At 35.5% G+C, this 20,481-nt stretch overlaps 1 protein-coding gene across 1 annotated transcript; it reads left to right on the top strand.

Moving 5' to 3' along the window:
- Positions 1 to 6,708: 6,708 nt before the first annotated feature.
- LOC18054881 (ABC transporter C family member 3) lies at positions 6,709 to 12,358 on the top strand. The gene is made up of 9 exons (XM_006452484.2): positions 6,709 to 9,116; positions 9,222 to 9,308; positions 9,398 to 10,048; positions 10,269 to 10,728; positions 10,830 to 11,044; positions 11,117 to 11,422; positions 11,588 to 11,651; positions 11,753 to 11,992; positions 12,077 to 12,358. The coding sequence occupies exons 1-9, from the start codon at positions 6,732 to 6,734 to the stop codon at positions 12,187 to 12,189; spliced, it is 4,521 nt and encodes a 1,506-aa protein (XP_006452547.2). The 5' UTR covers positions 6,709 to 6,731; the 3' UTR covers positions 12,190 to 12,358.
- The last annotated feature ends 8,123 nt before the right edge of the window (positions 12,359 to 20,481 follow it).

The raw sequence follows: 20,481 nt of genomic DNA, 5'->3' as shown, positions 1-20,481 counted from the left end.
TTGCATAGCGAGCCAATTGCGCCCGGTACACCTCCATACTTCAAAAATTATCTCAATACCCTAAAATCTATTTTTGCCGAAATTTTCATCGATACCCTTTAAAAACGGATAGGAAATTACTAAGTTATCCTCATTTTAAAACATTTCAACTCAACGGACAGCACCTCTCCCTTCTCTACTGAAGCAAACAAACACTCATCTGCTGCAATTCCCTCAATTATCAAACTCAAACAAACAAACACTGCAATTCCCTCACTGGCATCACCTCTACTGAAACAAACATTCATTCTCCATATATGGTAAATCGAACTTCAACACGAGCAAACTAAGCCTGAGAAGGAGAAGCTGCCACAACTGAGAAAGTGAAGCATAGTTCGTCACTACATAATCGCCGGAGAGAGTTGATCATTTACTGCAAAATTGTCAGAATGTAACTAGTTGAGACAAGTAATTCCATGTAATTAGTTTTCTTGTTACTATTCAAGGGAAAAAAAATAAAAAGTTAGGGTTTTATATTGAAAAAATAGATTAATTAGTTGTGGGTCTCTCATAACATGTTCGAAAACAAATTTCTAGTTGTTTTGCTGCATGCAAATTGTGAAAAATTAATGGATTGTGCTGATTATAATTTTGTTATGTAATACAAGATTTGGTCGTGTAAGGTTATGTAAGATTCAAGGTTGTGTTTTACACGACCTTCATGTATTGCACGATTACACGACCTTCATGTATTGCACGATTACACGACCTTCATGTATTACACGTTTACACGACCTTCATGTATTGCATGTTTATACGACCTTCATGTATTATACAATTATACGATCTTCTTGTATTACACAATTACACGACCTTCAATTCCACATTTTGTTTCTTGTCAATAGAATCTGCATATTACATTTAGTTTAATTAGGCTCACAATAAATTGGAATTGTACATATACCTTTACCTTGTGAAATGTCATTAGTTAGAGAGATTCTTAATTTCCAATTATAAGTCATGGTAAGTCATGATATGTCTAGTTATGAGTGAAAATATTTTATCACTGCGAATGGTGTTTTTATGTGTATAACATTACATTAATTTCCTATAGCTGATATTTTTTTTCTTAATTGATTTCATGGATTAATTATATGCAAGCATTCCTCATGTATGCTTGTATGCTTGGCCAGAGGAAGAAAGCACTTTGAAGATAAAAAAAAAAAAGAAAAAAACTTTTTAAATGGCTGTAATATGTTTAATTGAGGACTTTAAAATTACACGAATTTTCCATTAATCATTAGATTAATTTAGTTCTTTAAAGACTTAATTTGTGCTAAGAATTTATATTTGCTGCTATGCAGAAAATGTCAATGAAAATTATTAAAAAAAGAAGTGAAATTAAATTGGAATTTAAAAAAATTCCACATTATCATTGGTTTGAATTGTAACTGGTGGCATAGGATCAGATGTCTTAAGTTTGAACTTCGTTGTGATTTTGAATTCCGAAGTATCTATATCAATAACTTCAGCTATCTTCTCCACCAATGCGGCATATGTTGTCGATCGTGGTATCATTATCCCTTTAGCCTTTGAACTTTTGAACTTATACTCGTCATTTTGTTTAATCCATTCACCATTGAAGAGAATAGACACGCGTACCAAAACCATATTTGATAATACAATAAAAACAATAATATTAAATTTCATATACAAGTAACTACACGACCTACATGACCTACACGACTATATTACTTACACGACTTACACGACTATATTTCTTACATGACCTACACGACTTACACGACTATATTACTTACACGACTTACACGACTAACTATATGACGTACACGGTATCAAAAGAATGCACGACTCGAAATATTTTCGCCATAAATAAGTTATATTGCTGAAAAATATAATTAAACAACCTACGTTGCATATATTTCTACGTATAAGAAAAAATGGTGAAAATAAAATATTGTAATGTGAGGAAAATTTCTAAATTTTCCTAAAAATTAAAAAATTTAAAACCCAACAACATTAACATACCTTATTGGGTTGTTTAATAAGCAATGCACCTTTAAAGAACGAGTGGGTGTTAAAGAAATGAATACATAATTGTATTTGTGTAAGAAGTTATGAGAGATTTTGAGAGATTCTAAGAGATTTTGAAAGAATCGGCAGCAAAAATAGATTTAAGTGAAAGAAATGAGGAAAGAAATATGAAGACAATTCATTGAGTGCATTTGATGCATTCATTAAGGGTATTTCCGACTTTGCTCACATTTGTTAGGGTATCCATGAAAACCAAAAAGGGAGGGGGTATTTAAATAATTTTAAAACTATTAAAGGGTATTTAATTAAAAACCCCTTGCATAGCTGCCTTTCCTTGAATGAATGATTCAAAAGTAAATTATTGCGCAGTCGGGTTGGTAACAGCACGAAGCTTATAGCAGCTGATCCCTGGGTTCGAGTCTTGGAGGAAGTAAAGAGAAAATAAAAATTATTTGAGTTTAATCTACCCTTTATTTTTTATTTAAAAAAAAAAACTATTGATATTATTTGGGATGCAACATTCTTAGTCCATAAAAACTTTTCCCTCATTTTTTCTTCTAATAGTACATAAATATAAGAAACTAAAATCCCTTGACAATCTTGATTTTATTGGGTTTTCTTTTTATATTTTCTTTTTACGAATTTTCCGCAAATGAAATTGTCCATATATTCTGTCAGATTTGCAGGCATTGCATCGGAAGCTAAGTCGTCCGAAGAAAAAGCCGTCAGACCTATGCGCCAAGTCTGCAATAATGCCCAGGACCTTTTTGATCGATCCTTTTGTAATCTTGTTTCCTTTTTCTCTTGCAGAGTCCATGGAAGTGCTGTAGATATTTCTATTTCATAATAACACTGTAACAATTTCGAGTCGCGCCGCATGGCGTTCCTTTCCAGCTACCTTTCACTAACGACGGAGAGAAAAAATCCCCCTGGTGACCTTCTCTAATTCTCACTCAGGAAAGAGAAAATCATGTCTCTAGAGTCCCCGAAATCCCAGCTTACATATTCCCCCTGCATTTCCAGAAACTGTTACTGTTAACATAATTAATTTAACAGCCTTCAAGTGGGACCCATCAGGATACCCTTCTAACTACCATAACTGATTTTTTCTTTTTCTTTTTTAACAACCACAGACTCAAGTGATTGGTGTCTTTAATCATTTGATTACAGCTTTTTCTTTTTCTTCTTCTTTCCCCACACGCCATTTCACTCGACCCCTATTTTTCACCATTTAACGGAGTATTATAATAATTGCAGTAGATAAGTTGTAAATCTGAAAAACCGTTGGAGGTTACTTTAATTTTTTTCTTATTTTAGAATACAATACACTTTTTGTATCTGAATGACACAGCACCATATAAATTCATTTCTTAAATAAAAAATGATAAGACTCAATAACTAATAATCACATGATTTTACGGGATAATACTATATCATCAGCCATAATTAAAACACAAAACTTTGCATATCAACTTGATAAGTATATTATGGAAACAAATATTAAATTTCTGATCATCTGGAAAAATTAAAAAAAAAAATTGAGTGACAAAAATAAAAATATAACAATAAGTCAACACAAGAGACATTCCTCACATGGAGCATGAACCTAAATCCAGGTTTGTTTGGTAAAAGATGTGATAGAATAAGATATAATAGATTAAGATATAATTGAATTAGATTAGATATATCATTGTATTGTGTTTGGTATGTCATCGGATTGGATTGGAATAAGAGTGGTTAGTAACTAATATATTTTATACATTAAACTTATCTTAAATTAATTGTTACTGCAAAATTTAAAAAATACTTTTGCAAAAACAAGAAAAAATAAGTTTAACTCATTAAAATTATAGCTCTTAACATTAAATGTTGGAAATAACTAAAAATAAAAAAATCATAAATATAATCAAAGTCAAAGTTGTTTATTGATAAATTCAAGAATTGAAGAAAAATGACAAAACATTCTCTTATAACTGCAGTTCTCATAGGGTTGATTTTTTTAATTATATGCACGGATTAATTGGCGGGACCGTAGGGCCACAACTTTTTTCCTTGCTTGGCTCCCAAGAAACGGAAAAAAAAGAGAGAGAGAGAGAGAGAGAGAGAGAGAGAGAGAGAGAGAAAGACAATATTAATATAATGTCTATTGACTGCTTGCTCATCACACACGTGAAACCCAAACGTGGGCAATCAGCATGTCACCAATTTTGTTTTATTCATTGGTGGGGGCATTCGGAAGTGGAAAGGAAACCACCAAACGCACCATAAAAATAAAGAAAATATTTGTCATTGACTAAAGCTGCAGTAAGTGACCTCTCTCTTTGTCACGCTGTGAATTAACAGAAACTGAATTGACAAGTAACAAATAAGGTACTGCCACGTATACAGATGTGTGGCACCGGCTCTTATTAATTCTAGACAAAGATCCCTTTTGACATGGACGGAAACTTCTCCGTCCCACAAACAAATACTACAAAGAAACCTAAGTAAACCAGCAGACTTATAGGGGTCAATTTCATATAACCTCCATCATTGTTATTAATCATCAGTACCCCAAAATTTAATGTAAGTTCATCAACCCACCCCAAAATTCTTGCTCTGTATGGTTAAGCTCAACTGCTGAACATTGTTGACCAACGCAGAGACATTATTGCCCTGAATTAAATGTTAGGTCAATTTAAGTAAATAAATAAATCTGTTTGTCAATAAATCTAAGATTTAGCGTAAATAGATAGAAATTCATTCTTGAAAAAGACTAAAACTGGGCTAAATTAACAGTGTAATTAATGAAAAAAAATGAATTTTACTTTATGTGAATATCAGGAAAAATTTCACTCTATACCCAAATAAATCTACTATTATTCAACTCCTAATAATTCAAAAATCTATTACTTCACCTCCACACAATTAGTTTTTTAGTTACCTTAAACTGTCAATAATTATTGATCGATAATTGTATATGCTAAATATTGATAAAAGGACAAATATAACCTTTGGTGATTTTTTTTATTAGATTGATTTTGCAAGAGAATAACATGTCCATTTACGCAATTACTATATGAGTAATGTTATATTTATAAACTCTTGTACAAACTATATGATTCGTTGAAGGAATATGTTAAATAATAAAAATATTACATTATATGAAAATTACTATATGATATAATATGATTGGTTGAATGAAAATATAAAATAATAAAGATTATATCATGTGGGCTAAGTGATGTCTTCTTTCAATATTTCATGTGATGCCACATTAATTTATATAACATAGTTTGTAGAAAAGAGTTTGTAATTGTATCGCTACTCTACATATATTTCAAACACCCAATAATTAAAAGAAGGATGGACTGTTTGAACCCCTTAGATTCCTCTCTAAATCTGTTTCTAGATAAACTTATAACTAAAATTTAAAATTTATTTATTTATTCTCTATAACTGTGAGAATTCCAAAAATAAACCTCAATAGAATTTATTTACATTAATATTTTTCTAATTGTTCTTGATTTGATTTAACGAAGAGACTTAACTTTGTTAATTAAATTGAAGAATATTTGCATCATGCAAAGATAAATTTTAATTAACCATCCTCAATTAAATCCTTTTTGAACCATCAAATCGGTTTTCTTGGTTGTGATTTGTGCTAAATATTTTTTTTCTAAAGGACAAGAAGAACTTGCATATTCTTAAACATCACTTCAAAAGGTTGCAAAGGATCAACAAGTGTTTTTTTTTTTAATTTTACATAAACTCTACGAAAAAAAATCAAGAGGTAGTTCCATCTTGTCACACAAGCTTTTCATTAAAACCATAAAAAAATTATTTTGATATACAATGCATGTAAGCTCAATAAATTATTTTATCTGTAAATTTGAATTTGATTTCTCTAACCAAGTTTATTATTTTAATACAAACTAAAAAGTTCACACTAGATTAAATAGATAGACGTTGAAATATGAAGTAATTTTAATACTGACACGTCTCTATAAGTAATTCTATTAAGAGATATTTTAGTAAAAAAATGATTTAATATAAAATAAACTAGTTGGTTAGTATACAACTTAAATTTGGTTTTAGAATTCTTTTGTTAAAAAAAAAAGAATAAGGTCTGCTTGCTAAATAAAAAATTATATTTGATTTTAAAATATTCGTATTTTTTTATTTTACAAATTTATAAGAGGTCTTTTACCTAATCAAATTAATTCAATTGAGAGGCATCATGGTCTTTTAATTCTAATATTAGAAAAGTAGTAGGTTGGGTGTGTATACACAAAAAACAAATGCGTGGCTACTGGCATTTGTCAGAACATTTGGGGGTGTAGACGGAAATAAACTCTTCTAAATGTTAAAGACCAGTTGCCCACAATTGATTTCTATTCTAGCCGTTAATCCCAATCGTCCAATTTCATTCTTTAAATCCAACCAATCAAAATGCATGTCTGTTAGTTACAGATTCATGGAACTTAGCCGCGGCCTTGTATGTTTTCAACTTTTGCCAATTCAGTCTTGGTCTCCACGTCAACTCTTCCCCAACAAATGTACCTTTGTCTTTCTCATTTTGTGACTTCATGTATCTATATATGTGTGTGTGCAAGAACAAGTTCCCTTTAACTTGACATATATAACTTCCACACTTCAAAAGCACATTCATTTTTTAAACACAAGCTCCTCAAAACTTGGAACCTTTTGATACTGCAATGGAACTATTGCTAACTATCTTTGCAAACTCATCTTCCGTTATGTATTCAGCTACTGATTTTCTTCTTAAACCAGCTTTCCTTCGTGGTATTTCTAGTTCTTGGCACTTAGTTTTGATAGTTGGGTTGCTTGTCTCATGGGTTTGGAAAAAGCTGAAAGTTGGCGTTAGTGTATGTGAAGGGTCCAAAGAGAGTTTGAGGAACAACTGTTCGGGGTATAAGCTGATTCTGTTTTGTTGTTTAGGTGTTTCAGCGTTCAATCTTGTGTTGAGTCTGTTGAACTACTCTTTTTGGTTTAAAAATGGACTGTCCGAAGATAAACTAGTTGCTTTTGCTGACTTAGTGCTCAGGACAGTTGGATGGGGAGCAATTTGGGTTTATTTGCAGACCCAGTTCTCTAATTCTGGTGAACAGAAGTTCCCATTTTTATTGAGACTTTGGTGGGGATTTTATTCTTGTTTTTCTTGTTATTGTCTTGTCATTGACATTTTTCTTTGTACAATGCATGTGTCTTTACCAGTTGATTATGTAGTGTCTGATGTTGTCTCGGTTATTAGTGGATTGTTTTTCTGTTATACGGGGTTTTTGAAGAAAATTGAAGGTGAAGATACCCTCCTCCTGCAAGAACCCCTTTTGGATGTTGATTCTAGTATAAATAATGTCGAAGTGTCATCAATCAAGTCCGAAAAGGCTAATATTGTAACTCCTTATTCAAATGCTGGTCTGTTTAGTATTGTCACTTTCTCTTGGATGGGTTCTCTAATTGCTGTTGGAAATAAGAAAATTTTAGACCTTGAGGACGTTCCTCAATTAGATAGTGGTGATAGTGTAATGCAGGGCTTTCCAAAGTTTAGGAATGTGCTTGCGGCAGATACTGTTGTGGGGAATAGAGTGACTACACTCAAGCTGGTGAAGGCATTGTTCTTCACTGCTTGGAAGGAGATTGTCTTTACAGCAGTACTAGCTCTCATATACACATTGGCCAAATATGTTGGCCCATATCTAATTGATTCGTTCGTTAAATACCTGAATGGTGAGCAGGAATTCAAACAAAAGGGATATGTTATGGTTTCTACCTTTTTTGCGGCAAAGCTAGTGGGGAGCGTCTCCTTCACACAGTGGATATTTCGGCTGCAGGTGGCCGGAATTAAGATGCGCTCAGTGCTTGTTACAATGGTCTACAATAAGTGTTTGACCCTTTCATGTCAAGCGAAGCAGAGCCACACTAGTGGGGAAGTCATTAATTTCATGACCATTGATGCTCAGAGGGTTGGTGACTTCAGTTGGCGTATGCATGATTCATGGTTGGTCCTCTTGCAAGTTTCTTTGGCCATGTTGATCTTGCATAAAAGTCTTGGGCTAGCATCAATTGCGACATTTTCTGCTACGGTGTTAGTTATGCTAGTGAACTTTCCTTTGGGTAGATTGCAAGTGAAATTTCAGGACAAGTTGATGAAATCAAAAGGTAAAAGAATGAAGGCAACTTCTGAGATTTTAAGGAACATGAGAATCCTCAAGCTCCAGGGCTGGGAAATGAAGTTTTTTTCGAAGATTATTGATCTCAGAAAGATTGAGGCTGAATGGCTAAAAAAGTTTCTTTACACTGGGTCAGTGACTGGTTTTGTCATTCGGAGTGCCCCCATTTTTGTGTCTGCTGCCACCTTCGGTGCTTGTGTGCTTTTGGGAATCCCACTAGAGTCAGGGAAGATCTTATCTGCCCTTGCGACATTCCGGATTCTTCAACAGGCTATAAATAATCTTCCTGAAACAATTTCAATGATAATTCAGACTAAGGTTTCCCTTAACAGAATTGCTTCTTTCCTATGTCTTGATGACCTGCAGTCTGATGTTGTAGAGATGCATCCCAGTGGTAGTTCTGAAACAGCAATTGAGATAGTTGATGGGAATTTTGCCTGGGATATTTCGTCCAATGTTCCAACATTGAAAGACATTAATTTGAAAGTGTTTCATGGCATGAGGGTTGCACTTTGTGGTACTGTTGGCTCTGGGAAATCAAGCTTACTTTCTTGTATTTTGGGAGAAGTACCCAAGATATCCGGTGCACTGAAGTTGTGCGGTACAAAGGCCTATGTTGCTCAGTCACCTTGGATACAGAGTGGCAATATTGAAGATAACATATTGTTCGGTAAGCAGATGGACAGAGAAAAGTATGACCGAGTGCTTGAAGCATGCACCCTGAATAAGGATCTGGAAATACTCCCTTTTGGTGATCAGACAGTGATAGGTGAGAGGGGAATCAATTTGAGTGGAGGACAGAAGCAAAGAATACAGATTGCCCGCGCTCTGTACCAAGATGCTGATATCTATCTGTTTGATGATCCTTTTAGTGCTGTAGATGCTCATACTGGATCTCATCTCTTTAAGGTGAAATCTATTCCCCTCTCTAGTGCTATTACTCATGAGGTTGGGTTCTTGTTAGGATAACTGTGAAAATTTTAGACTTATATTTGTAAACTATTTGTTTGGCAGGAAGTTTTGTTGGGCCTTTTAAGATCCAAAACAGTGATATATGTTACTCATCAAGTAGAGTTCCTACCTGCTGCTGATCTAGTCCTGGTGAGCAATTACACTAACATATCTTTCCCTGTTAGATTGCATTATCCTTGTTTTTAAATCCATTATAACAAACCAGATCTTGTTTTTAGGTCATGAAAGATGGAAAGATCATGCAAGCAGGAAAGTACAGTGACATCTTAAATTCAGGAACTGACTTTATGGATCTTGTTGATGCACATCAGCAAGCCTTATCAGCACTTGATTCCATAGAGGGAGGGCCTATTTCTGATACTGATAGTATGAGTAAAGAGAATGGTGGTATTGATACTAATAATGGGATTACCAAGAAAGAAGGAAGTAAAGATATTCATACTTATAAAGTAGACGAAGTAGCAGGACCAAAAGGGCAGCTTATTCAGGAAGAAGAGAGAGAGAAGGGCAGAGTTGGTTTCTCAGTGTACTGGCAATATATCACAACAGCATACGGAGGAGTGCTTGTGCCCTTTATACTGGTGGCTCAGATTCTCTTTCAGATCCTTCAAATTGGCAGCAATTATTGGATGGCTTGGGCAACTCCAGTGTCGGAGGATGTAAAGCCTGTGGTCGGGAGCTCCACACTGATAATTGTCTATGTAGCTTTGGCCCTTGGAAGTTCTTTTTGCATCCTTGCAAGATCTACACTTCTTGCAACGGCTGGATTCAAAACAGCTACTCTGCTCTTTAATAAAATGCACTTTTGTTTATTCCGTGCTCCTATGTCCTTCTTTGATGCAACACCTAGCGGACGAGTTCTAAACAGGGTAAGTAAGCATATGTTCATATCTAATTGACTTAGGCTTTTCAAGCATTAGCTTAATTCATGGATTTGAAATACTATCTATTTGCTTCTTTTTTTCTTTTTCAGGTTTATCTATTTAGCTTAAATCAACATTTTCCTTTATTTTTTTACCTTAATTTTTCAGAAAACGAAAACAATACAAAGTAATAGTAATTTCTTTTTTAATCTTCTTTCTCTCGTAGGCTTCTTCTGACCAAAGTGCAGTGGACTTGAGCATTGCGTCTAATGTTGGGGGTGTGGCCTTCTCAGTGATACAGATTCTGGGAGTCATTGCAGTGATATCTCAGGCGGGGTGGCAGGTTTTTATTGCTTTTATTCCGGTGATTGCTATCAGTATTTGGTATCAGCAATATTACTTACCTTCAGCACGAGAACTCTCGCGGTTGGTTGGAGTAAGCAAAGCACCATTGATACAGCATTTTGCTGAAACCATTTCTGGTTCAACAATTATCAGGAGTTTTGATCAAGTTTCGAGGTTTCAAGACACAAATATGAAACTAGTAGATGGATATTCACGGCCCAAATTCCATATTGTTGCTGCAATGCAATGGCTGTGTTTCCGCATTGATATGTTGTCCTCTATCATATTTGTCTTCTCTTTGTTTTTCATAATCTCTGTCCCAGAGGGAGTTATTGATCCAGGTAAATGGTTAACCTATGTATTATTCGTTAGCCTTGTCGCTGTTGATAGTAAATATTGAAAGAGAGTTATTTATTTATTTATTTTGTTCCCATTTCTACAGCAATTGCAGGCTTGGCTGTGACGTTTGGACTCAATCTAAATATGTTACAAGCTTCGCTTATATCAAAGCTTTGCAATCTGGAGAACAGGATCATATCAGTTGAGAGAATACTTCAGTATATGTGTATTCCCAGTGAGCCCCCTCTTGTGATAGAAGCTAGTCGACCCAACTGTTCCTGGCCATCACAAGGAGAAGTCGACATTCATGGGCTTCAGGTATGGTTACATGTTTTATATGATTACATCTCTTGTTCTTTTGTGATTTCAATGATTATGGTTTTGGCATAGGTACGTTATGCCCCGCACTTGCCACTTGTGTTGCGGGGTCTCACGTGCACTTTCCTAGGAGGAATGAAAACTGGCATTGTAGGGAGAACAGGCAGCGGTAAATCAACTCTCATTCAGACACTCTTCCGGATTGTTGAACCTACAGCTGGTCTGATTGCGATAGATGGCATTGATATCTCATCAATTGGTCTGCATGATTTGCGATCAAGACTGAGCATCATCCCTCAGGATCCAACCATGTTTGAAGGGTCAGTACATAACAATCTGGACCCTCTTGAAGAATATGCAGATGAGGAAATTTGGGAGGTGGGTTCATATTAATTTGATTTCAGAAATAAGCTATGATAGCCTTGATCATTGAAGATTCGAATGGGTTTGCTAACATAAATTTAAATCTAGCATGCTGTGTTTTTAGACTTGATCATTGAAGATTCGAATGGGTTTGCTAACATAAATTTAAAAATCTTTTAGGCATTGGATAAGTGCCAACTTGGCAATGAGGTTCGGAAGAATGAAGGAAAGCTAGAATCAAGAGGTCTGTCTTTTTCTCTATTCATTTGAATATCCTCTAGTAAAATTTTCGTACTTTGTTATGGCATGGATGTTTAATTGTCTGTATGCAAATGGATGATGCAGTTACGGAGAATGGAGAGAATTGGAGTATGGGCCAGAGGCAGCTGGTATGTCTTGCACGCGTGCTACTCAAGAAAAGTAAGGTGTTGGTGCTTGACGAAGCTACAGCGTCTGTTGACACAGCTACTGATAATCTGATTCAGCATACTCTTGGACAACACTTTTCTGACTGCACAGTCATAACCATTGCACATCGAATAACTTCTGTTATTGATAGTGATATGGTTCTTCTTCTAAGTTATGGTTAGTAGGGTCACATAATCTAATAATTTTGTCATAATTTCCAGTTAAACTATTTTTTTCTGATTTTTCAAAATTTTTACCTAGGCCTTATCGAGGAATTTGATTCTCCCACGAGGTTGCTAGAGAACAAGTCATCATCATTTGCACAACTTGTTGCAGAGTACACACAGAGGTCAAATTCCAGTTTTGAAAAGTGAGAAGGAATCGATCAATGATGATCAAAATCATGTTTTAAAGGATGACTTTGACTTCGTATCGCACTATAAACTTGCAGCAAAATTGCTGAACAAGTTGTTCAAATGTTTCTTTCGAATATTTTATTTTAGATTTTGTATTCCGGCAGACTCCTGATCTTGCAATATAATAATCACCTGCTTGTAATAAAACAAAGTATTTGGCTTAAAGAAATAGCTTTTACATGTTAATCTTCAATTTTATCACTTGAAAAGAATGCTTGATGCTGATTATCGCTGTGGTGTTCGCTGTTTAGCGCATTGCTCGGTGTGTTAAAGAAAGAAGAGATAATCATTGTCTAATGGTTAGAGTTGGTGGTGGAATAATTATAAAGAGTTTTTTTGCTCTTTTATCTCTCAAAGTTTTGTCGAATCAAATCATCAATGACCCTGGAAGAATTAGAAAGAGTTTCTGTTACTCATACACTCGGCTCAAGTGTTCATTATTTAATTCTTAACGTGGCTGCTTAAAAAGATTAAATGCTATCGGTCTCTGCGATAATGGCTCTTTTAACTTTTCATTTCTTTTAATGCCTTCCATGAGTTTCATATGAGCTGTAAAGTTTCCGTGCTTTGAAAATTTTTGTAGTTTGGCCTGAGCAATTGCCCATCATGTTCTAAATTCTCTTGATATGCAAGAGAAGTAACATTTTGAGGTTCACTCAAACAGATAGGTCAGCCTCTGCTTACTAAAACAGTAAAATGTTCTATAATATATTTAATTACTCATTCACATCTAGGACTATGATTGGTGCTAATTCCTTTCTTAATTTCTCATCATGCTTGGACACCATTTCTCTTGTGTGTGTATATATATAATCATATCAGTTCTTGTGATTTCATCCGAAAAATACATGGATGCTTAACTTTGTCTTGTCAGCTTTTCTGCCTCCAGTTGCTTCTCTTGTACTCTCAGAGTGTGCGCGAAACTGTGCTTTTATGAACAGACTTCTGCATTACTCCTGTTTAAGCAACTTTTTTCCTTCAAGAAAGAAGCTTCTTATCTTTGCAATGAACGGGAGGTTCCTGCTTACCCAAAGATGATGTCTTGGAAAGATGATACTGATTGTTGCTCATGGAATGGCCCCGGCGTTAGTTGCAATTTGCCTTCACGGAAACATCCCTTCCATCAATAGCCTTTTCTTCCTTCCTCACTCGCAAAACCTCAATCTCTATGGCAATGATTTCAATTACAATATATTAAAATCAATAAAGGTGTTTGGTAAATGAGAAAATGAAAGAAAACTTTAGCTGAGAAAATTCTTATTGATTAGAATCTTGAATTACATCGTTATAATTATGTTAACCACTATTTATAGTTACAGTGAAAATTGATTACAAAAACAGAGCTCAAAGCTGCAACGTTAACTAACTAATAAGCCTTCCAATCATAACGTGCCAGCTGGACAAATTGTTACAACTAAATCAAAACCAAATAACCACCCAATCCAGCTCAGCAGCTCAGTACGTCATCAGCCAGCTCAGCAGCCTCAACTTATACACTTAACATCCCCCCTCAAGCTCAACCTGGATTGGTAAGGGTGAGCTTGTCTCTTAGATAATGAAAAGGGTGATAAGCTAAAGCTTTAGTGAGGATATCAGCTGAGTTATGGGAACTGGGAATATAACTAATTTGGAAGCTCTTATTAGCAATCTTTTCTCGCAAGAAATGAACATCAAGTTCTATGTGCTTAGTTCGGGAGTGGAATTTGGGATTACTCGCTAAGGCAGCAGCACTCTGGTTATCACACCAAATGACAGGAGTAGAGGCAAGAGAAATACCAATTTCAGTCAGCAAGGACTTAAGCCACAAAACTTCAGATGCTGCCATTACTAGAGCTCGATACTCTGACTCAGTACTAGACCTGGAAACCACTCCTTGTTTCTTTGAACACCAAGAGATCATATTAGGACCAAAGTAAACACAGTATCCAGTAATTGATTTTCGATCATCTCTATCAGTTGCCCAGTCTGCATCACTGAAACAATCTATATGTAAGGGCCCTTGATTGGAATACTGTAATCCCATATGCAATGTACCCTTTAGATATCGAAGAATCTTTTTGCATGCTTGCCAGTGATTGGTTGTTGGTGCAGCTAGAAATTGGCTGAGTTTATTGACTGGAAATGCTATCTCAGGTCTGGTCAAGGTAGCATACTGAAGAGCTCCAATTGTGCTTCTATACAAAGTTGCATCAGCAAATAAGTCACTGTCAGTTTTGGTAAGTGGAACATTGGCAGCCATGGGAGTAGAGCAAGGAGTACAATCTTGCATCTTAACTTTGTTGAGAAGATCTGCTATATACTTTGTCTGAGAGAGATGTAACCCTGTGGCAGTTTTGGTAACTTGAATACCAAGAAAATAGTGCAATTCTCTAAGGTCTTTGAGAGCAAAGGTAGTCTGCAGATTAGTAATAACTTGCTGAATCTGTGCAGAATCTGAACCTGTTACAATGATGTCATCAACATAGACTAATACCAGCAAGAGATGACCTTGAATCCTCTGGAAAAACAGAGAGTTATCAGACTTGGAATTCTTAAATCCCCATTGATTAGTCAACATTGTTCTTAGTCTATCAAACCAAGCTCTAGGAGCTTGTTTAAGACCATATAATGCCTTTTGAAGTTTACAGATGTGAGTAGGTTTGGATTGATCCACAAAGCCTGGAGGTTGCTGCATATACACCTCTTCAGTAAGATAGCCATGGAGGAAAGCATTGTTTATGTCGACTTGTCTTAGTGACTAGTGATTAAGAATAGCCAAACTTAAAATAAGTTTAACTGTAGAAGCCTTCACCACTGGACTAAAGGTTTCATTATAATCAATACCTTGAATTTGATGGAAGCCCTTTGCTACAAGTCTGGCTTTATACTTGGAAACATTACCATCTGCATTGTGTTTAATTCAAAATACCCACTTGTTTCCTACAACTTTGACAGGTGATGTAGGCTGAACAAGTGTCCAAGTCTGATTTTTAACTAAGGCTTGATACTCTTCTTGCATTGCTTGAAGCCACTTTGGATCACTGAGAGCAACTGAAATTGTAAGTGGTTCTGTTGGCTTAGGATTACAATCAACTAGGTAGGCCTTTTTTGGTTTGAAGACTCTATTTTTAGATCGAGTAGTCATAGAATATCCAATTATGGGTTGTGAAGGTGGAGATAGATGATGAAGAGGTTGAGAAGATGATTGCTGATTTATAAGACTAGGAGTATGAGACAACAATTGGTTTTCTGAACTGGACAAATTTGAGGTGGAAGGTAAAACAATTGCTGAAGGTGCAGATTGAGAGAAAGATCTATCAAGTTGTGCAGTAGTCTGTGATAATGTAAATGAGACAAGAGGGTTAGAAGAAGGAGACTCATGTGAAGAATCAGAACATGACTTTGTAGAAAATTTTGCAGCTGACTTAAATGGAAAAGAGTACTCATCAAAGGTAACATGATTACTTATATAGACCCTTCCAGAGGGATGTAGACACTGATAACCTTTGTGAAGGGAGCTATAGCCAAGGAAGACACACATTTCACTTCTGAACCGGAGCTTATGATGATTGTAAGGTCTGAGATAAGGGTAACAAGAACAACCAAAAACTTTCATCAATGTATAATCTGGTGGTTTGTGAAATAGTTTCTCAAATGGTGATTTATTATTGAGAATGGGTGTAGGAAGTCTGTTAATGAGATATGTGGCTGTATGAAATGCATTCCACCAGAATTTGAGTGGCAAGTGAGCTTGGGCAAGAAGGGTGAGGCCCGTTTCAACAATATGTCTATGTTTTCTCTTTATTTTCCCATTTTGGTGATGTATATAAGGGCATGGATGTCTGAATTGTATGCCTTGTTCAGAAAGATATGATACAAAAGGCCTGAATTCCCCACCCCAATCAGATTGTAAGCATTTGATTCTTAAATTCAGACAATTTTCAATCATGGTTTTAAAGTCAATAAAGGCTGACAGAGTTTTGGATTTTGCAGTAAGAGGAAATATCCAAGTGTATCGGGTGTAGTCATCCAGGATAGATAGATAATAGAAATATCTTTGGGAAGAGGTAATGGGAGCTGGTCCCCAAAGATTAGCATGTAACAATTCAAGGGGCTGAGTGGTTGAGGTTTCTATTGAAGGAAAATGCTGCATATGACACTTGCCTAGTTGACAAGCATCACAAAACTGTAATTTTGAGTCTTTAGAAAGAACAAAAGTTGAATCCAAGCATTTCACAATTTGTTTTAAGGCATGAATTGTGGGATGACCCATTCTTTTGTGCAGTAAACTATAATCCACAGTCTTATTACATGAAACAACATGAGCCACAGAGGCATTCTTATTGAATTGAGAACTATTTACAGCCTGAAGAGGAGAAGTTTCAGTATCAAATGAATTCAATTGAGTAAACATAGACACTGGTACTGCTGACAATGGACTTATTGGATTGAAAACAGACTCAGATGAGGTGGACATTGGAATAACAGAACTTGAGTTATCACAGACTGCATTTAAACATGAAACTTGATAAAGACCTCCTCTAGTAATCCCCTTGAGCAATGTGATCCTTGAGGTCTTGTCCTTAACAAAACAGACATGGTTGTAAAATTCAATGAAAATATTGTTATCAGCCAGCAATTTGGAAACACTGATAAGGTTTTTAGTAATTGCAGATACATGTAAAACATGATTAAGGTAAATAGGTTTTGTAGATAAGGTTTTAATAGCAACAGATCCAACATTATGAATAGGCAATCCCATACCATTTCCAACATGCAGTTTTTCACAGCCATGGTAAGTTGAGTATTTAGATAATATACCTGGATCTTGAGCAATGTGATTAGTTGCTCCAGAGTCAATGTACCAGGCTGGATCAGCTACACTGCTATAGTTTGCCAATTGTGCAGAGGGAGGTACATTGTGAGGAATACCAATATTTCCAGCATACATGTTTGCCGTTTGAGTCCCATTATATGCACCATTTGCACTTTGAAAGTCAAAAGCACCTTGAGGATTCATGATACCTGGATTCTGATAACCAACATAGCCAAAGAAAGGTCCAGCTTGTCTAGGAAAATTTGGCCTGAATCCATAACCAAAACTAGAACCATTGTACCCAGAGCCATTGTACCCAGACCCTTTGCCAAAATAATTTTGATTGTTTCCAGAAAATCCTCTATAATTCTGACCTCCACCTCTTGGCCTAAAAGCATCAAAACCTCTATTTCTCGGAATAAAACCTTGATTGAACCTGTGTTTACACTTATAAGCTACATGGCCTGGAATGAAACAGATTTGACACACATCTTTTCCAAGACCAGTACTACTGTTCTGACTATTATCATAAGCACCAAAACCACCAGCACCTATATTTTTCTGATTATATTCAGATCTATTATAACCTTGGCTCTTCTGAGCAAAATTTGCTGTCATATCATGTAGAGATTCATTATGAGATTTTCCTTTGCTCATTTCAAGCCTAGTTTCATGACTAAGCATCATTGAATACACCTCCTCAACAGTGAGTTTCTCTTTTTCCAGCCTAGTAAGTATATTTGTAACTAAAGATTTATAGTTATCATCTAATCCAGTGAGCAAGTGCATAATCAAGTCATTTGAAGTAACTGAATTACCTCCAATGGTCAAACTATCAGCAATTTTCTTCATCTTATTAAAATAATCACTTACTGAGAGTGATCCTTTCTTTGTTGATTGAAGTTGCATTTTCAAAGGCAGATACCTTGCTTTAGATTGTGACATGAAGATTTCAGCAAGCATCTCCCAAAGCTCAAGTGATGTTTCACAGTTGATCACCATGATTAACACGTTATCCACCATTGACGACAGCATCCAGCTCTGCAGAAGCTTATCGGTTTTCATCCATAAGGCATAATCTGGATTCTCTTGCTTCTGTGAAGCTTCAGCTCCAGATCTTCGAAGTTCTTGAGTTGATTCAGTGAGATAACGTTCTGGACACAAATTCTCACCATTGATGAAGCTTTTAAGTCCATTAGCAATGATTGATGTTCTAACTTGAGCCTTCCACACCAGATAGTTTGATCTGTCAAGCTTTACGGGTTGAACAAAATGAAATGAGAGTGAGGAAGAAGCTATATGATTGGATCCAGACATAAGTGTTTGCTCTGATACCATATTAAAATCAATAAAGGTGTTTGGTAAATGAGAAAATGAAAGAAAACTTTAGCTGAGAAAATTCTTATTGATTAGAATCTTGAATTACATCGTTATGATTATGTTAACCACTATTTATAGTTACAGTGAAAACTGATTACAAAAACAGAGCTCAAAGCTGCAACGTTAACTAACTAATAAGCCTTCCAATCATAACGTGCCAGCTGGACAAATTGTTACAACTAAATCAAAACCAAATAACCACCCAATCCAGCTCAGCAGCTCAGTACGTCATCAGCCAGCTCAGCAGCCTCAGCTTATACACTTAACACAATAAGATATTCTTATGGTTTTAGTCAATTCCGTAGTTTGACAATCCTTAATCTTCGTCATTGCAATTTCAGAGGGTCAATTCCTGCATCCTTCTGTAACCTTACACAGCTTATGCATTTGAACCTCTCCTCTAACATTTTTAGCAGCCATATCCCATCATCTCTTTCAAATCTGGAGCAGCTCCGCTGAAATTCCGAAAAATTTTCACCAACCTTACACAACTTTCATTTCAGACTTCTCCCTAAATGAACTAACTGGTCCAGTTCCTTTTTCTGTTGGTGGTCTTCAAAATTTCGCTACTATTTATTTGTATCATTACTCTCTCAATGGGATCATCCCATCTAGTCTGTATAATCTCATATCGTCCGAGGTTATTTATCTCAACGAAAAAAAACTAACTGGCTCAATTTCAAGTTGCATCTTTGAACTTGTGAATCTCACTAAAGTTAGTTTGTCCTCGAACAATTTAAGTGGCAATGTAGAGCTTTACATGTTCACAGAACTCAAAAGCCTGGAGGTGCTTGACCTTTCTTATAACAAAGTAACAAACTGTCGTTGTGTTGAAAACTGAGGAGGACTAAACTGTTTAAAACTGAAATTATTTGGAAAACAAGAAAATTTTGTTAAAAAAAAGATTTTATTGATATTTGATGAGATAAATATTACAGCACTCACGGCTCACTCTTCTTTCTCTCTTTTAATTCTTTACTCCTCACTTAATACCTACAACAAAGAGTTTAGGGATATTCATAGTATCCTAAAACTAATACAAGCTATACAATTATTAAATTATAAACATTTAACACCCACATTTTACAAATATATCTAACTATTCAAGAGATTTTTAAAATAATTTTTTTTCGTCACCATTAGATATTTTTAAATTAGATATACCTTTCATTCTCTACACAATTCTTGAATCTTCATATATTGAGCTTTCAACTTGAGCTTGAATAAATTTAATTGGATTAGATCATAAAATTGGTGTTGGACTTTTAACATGTTGAGCACCAGAATCAAAGTCAACTATTCTTTACCCAATCTTCGCATGTTGGGTATATCTGCTTGCAACGTAAGTGAGTTCCCAGACATCTTCACAATTGCAAACGAATTAGAAATTCTGGACCTTTCTCATAACAAGATCCATGGTAAGATACCTAACTGGATGTGGGACATAGGAAAAGATACTTTCTTTGGTTTAATTCTTTCTAACAACTTTCTAACAGGCATCATAGAATAGCTTCCGTGGGAGAATGTTGAACTTCTTGACCTTCGCTCTAACTTGCTTCAAGAATCACTAAGGGTTCTACCACCTTTCCTGCAGTTTTTTTCAGTTTCACAAAACATATTGACTGGTCCGTCTTCCTCTTGCAATTTGAACTCTGTTGTATATGTTGACTCGTCGAACAACAGCTTAAGTGTAGTGATTCCCGAAAATCTTGTAAACTCTACACTTAATGTCCTAGATCTGCAAATGAACGAATTGCGCTGCAGTATCTCTCAAACATTTCCAGAGGATTGCAATTTCAACAATCTTTACTTGAATGGCAATCAATTGGAAGGGCCATTGCCACCATCTCTGGTCAGTTATGGATACTTAAACGCTTTAGATGTTGAGAATAACAAGATCAATGTTAACTTTCCAGATTGGTCGGCTGATCTTCTGGAATTGCAAGTGCTTATCCTGTGATCTAATAGATTCCATGGTCCCGTTGGCAATTCCAATTCCAATGCGAGGTATCTGTTTCCTAAGTTGCTAATAATTGATCTCTGTCACATTGCATTTGCTGGCCTTTTACCAACAG

The sequence above is a fragment of the Citrus clementina genome, unplaced genomic scaffold, assembly GCF_000493195.1.
Source record: "Citrus clementina cultivar Clemenules unplaced genomic scaffold, Citrus_clementina_v1.0 scaffold_1, whole genome shotgun sequence".
Lineage (NCBI taxonomy): Eukaryota > Viridiplantae > Streptophyta > Magnoliopsida > Sapindales > Rutaceae > Citrus > Citrus x clementina.
This window is presented reverse-complemented; position numbering and strand designations above follow the sequence as displayed.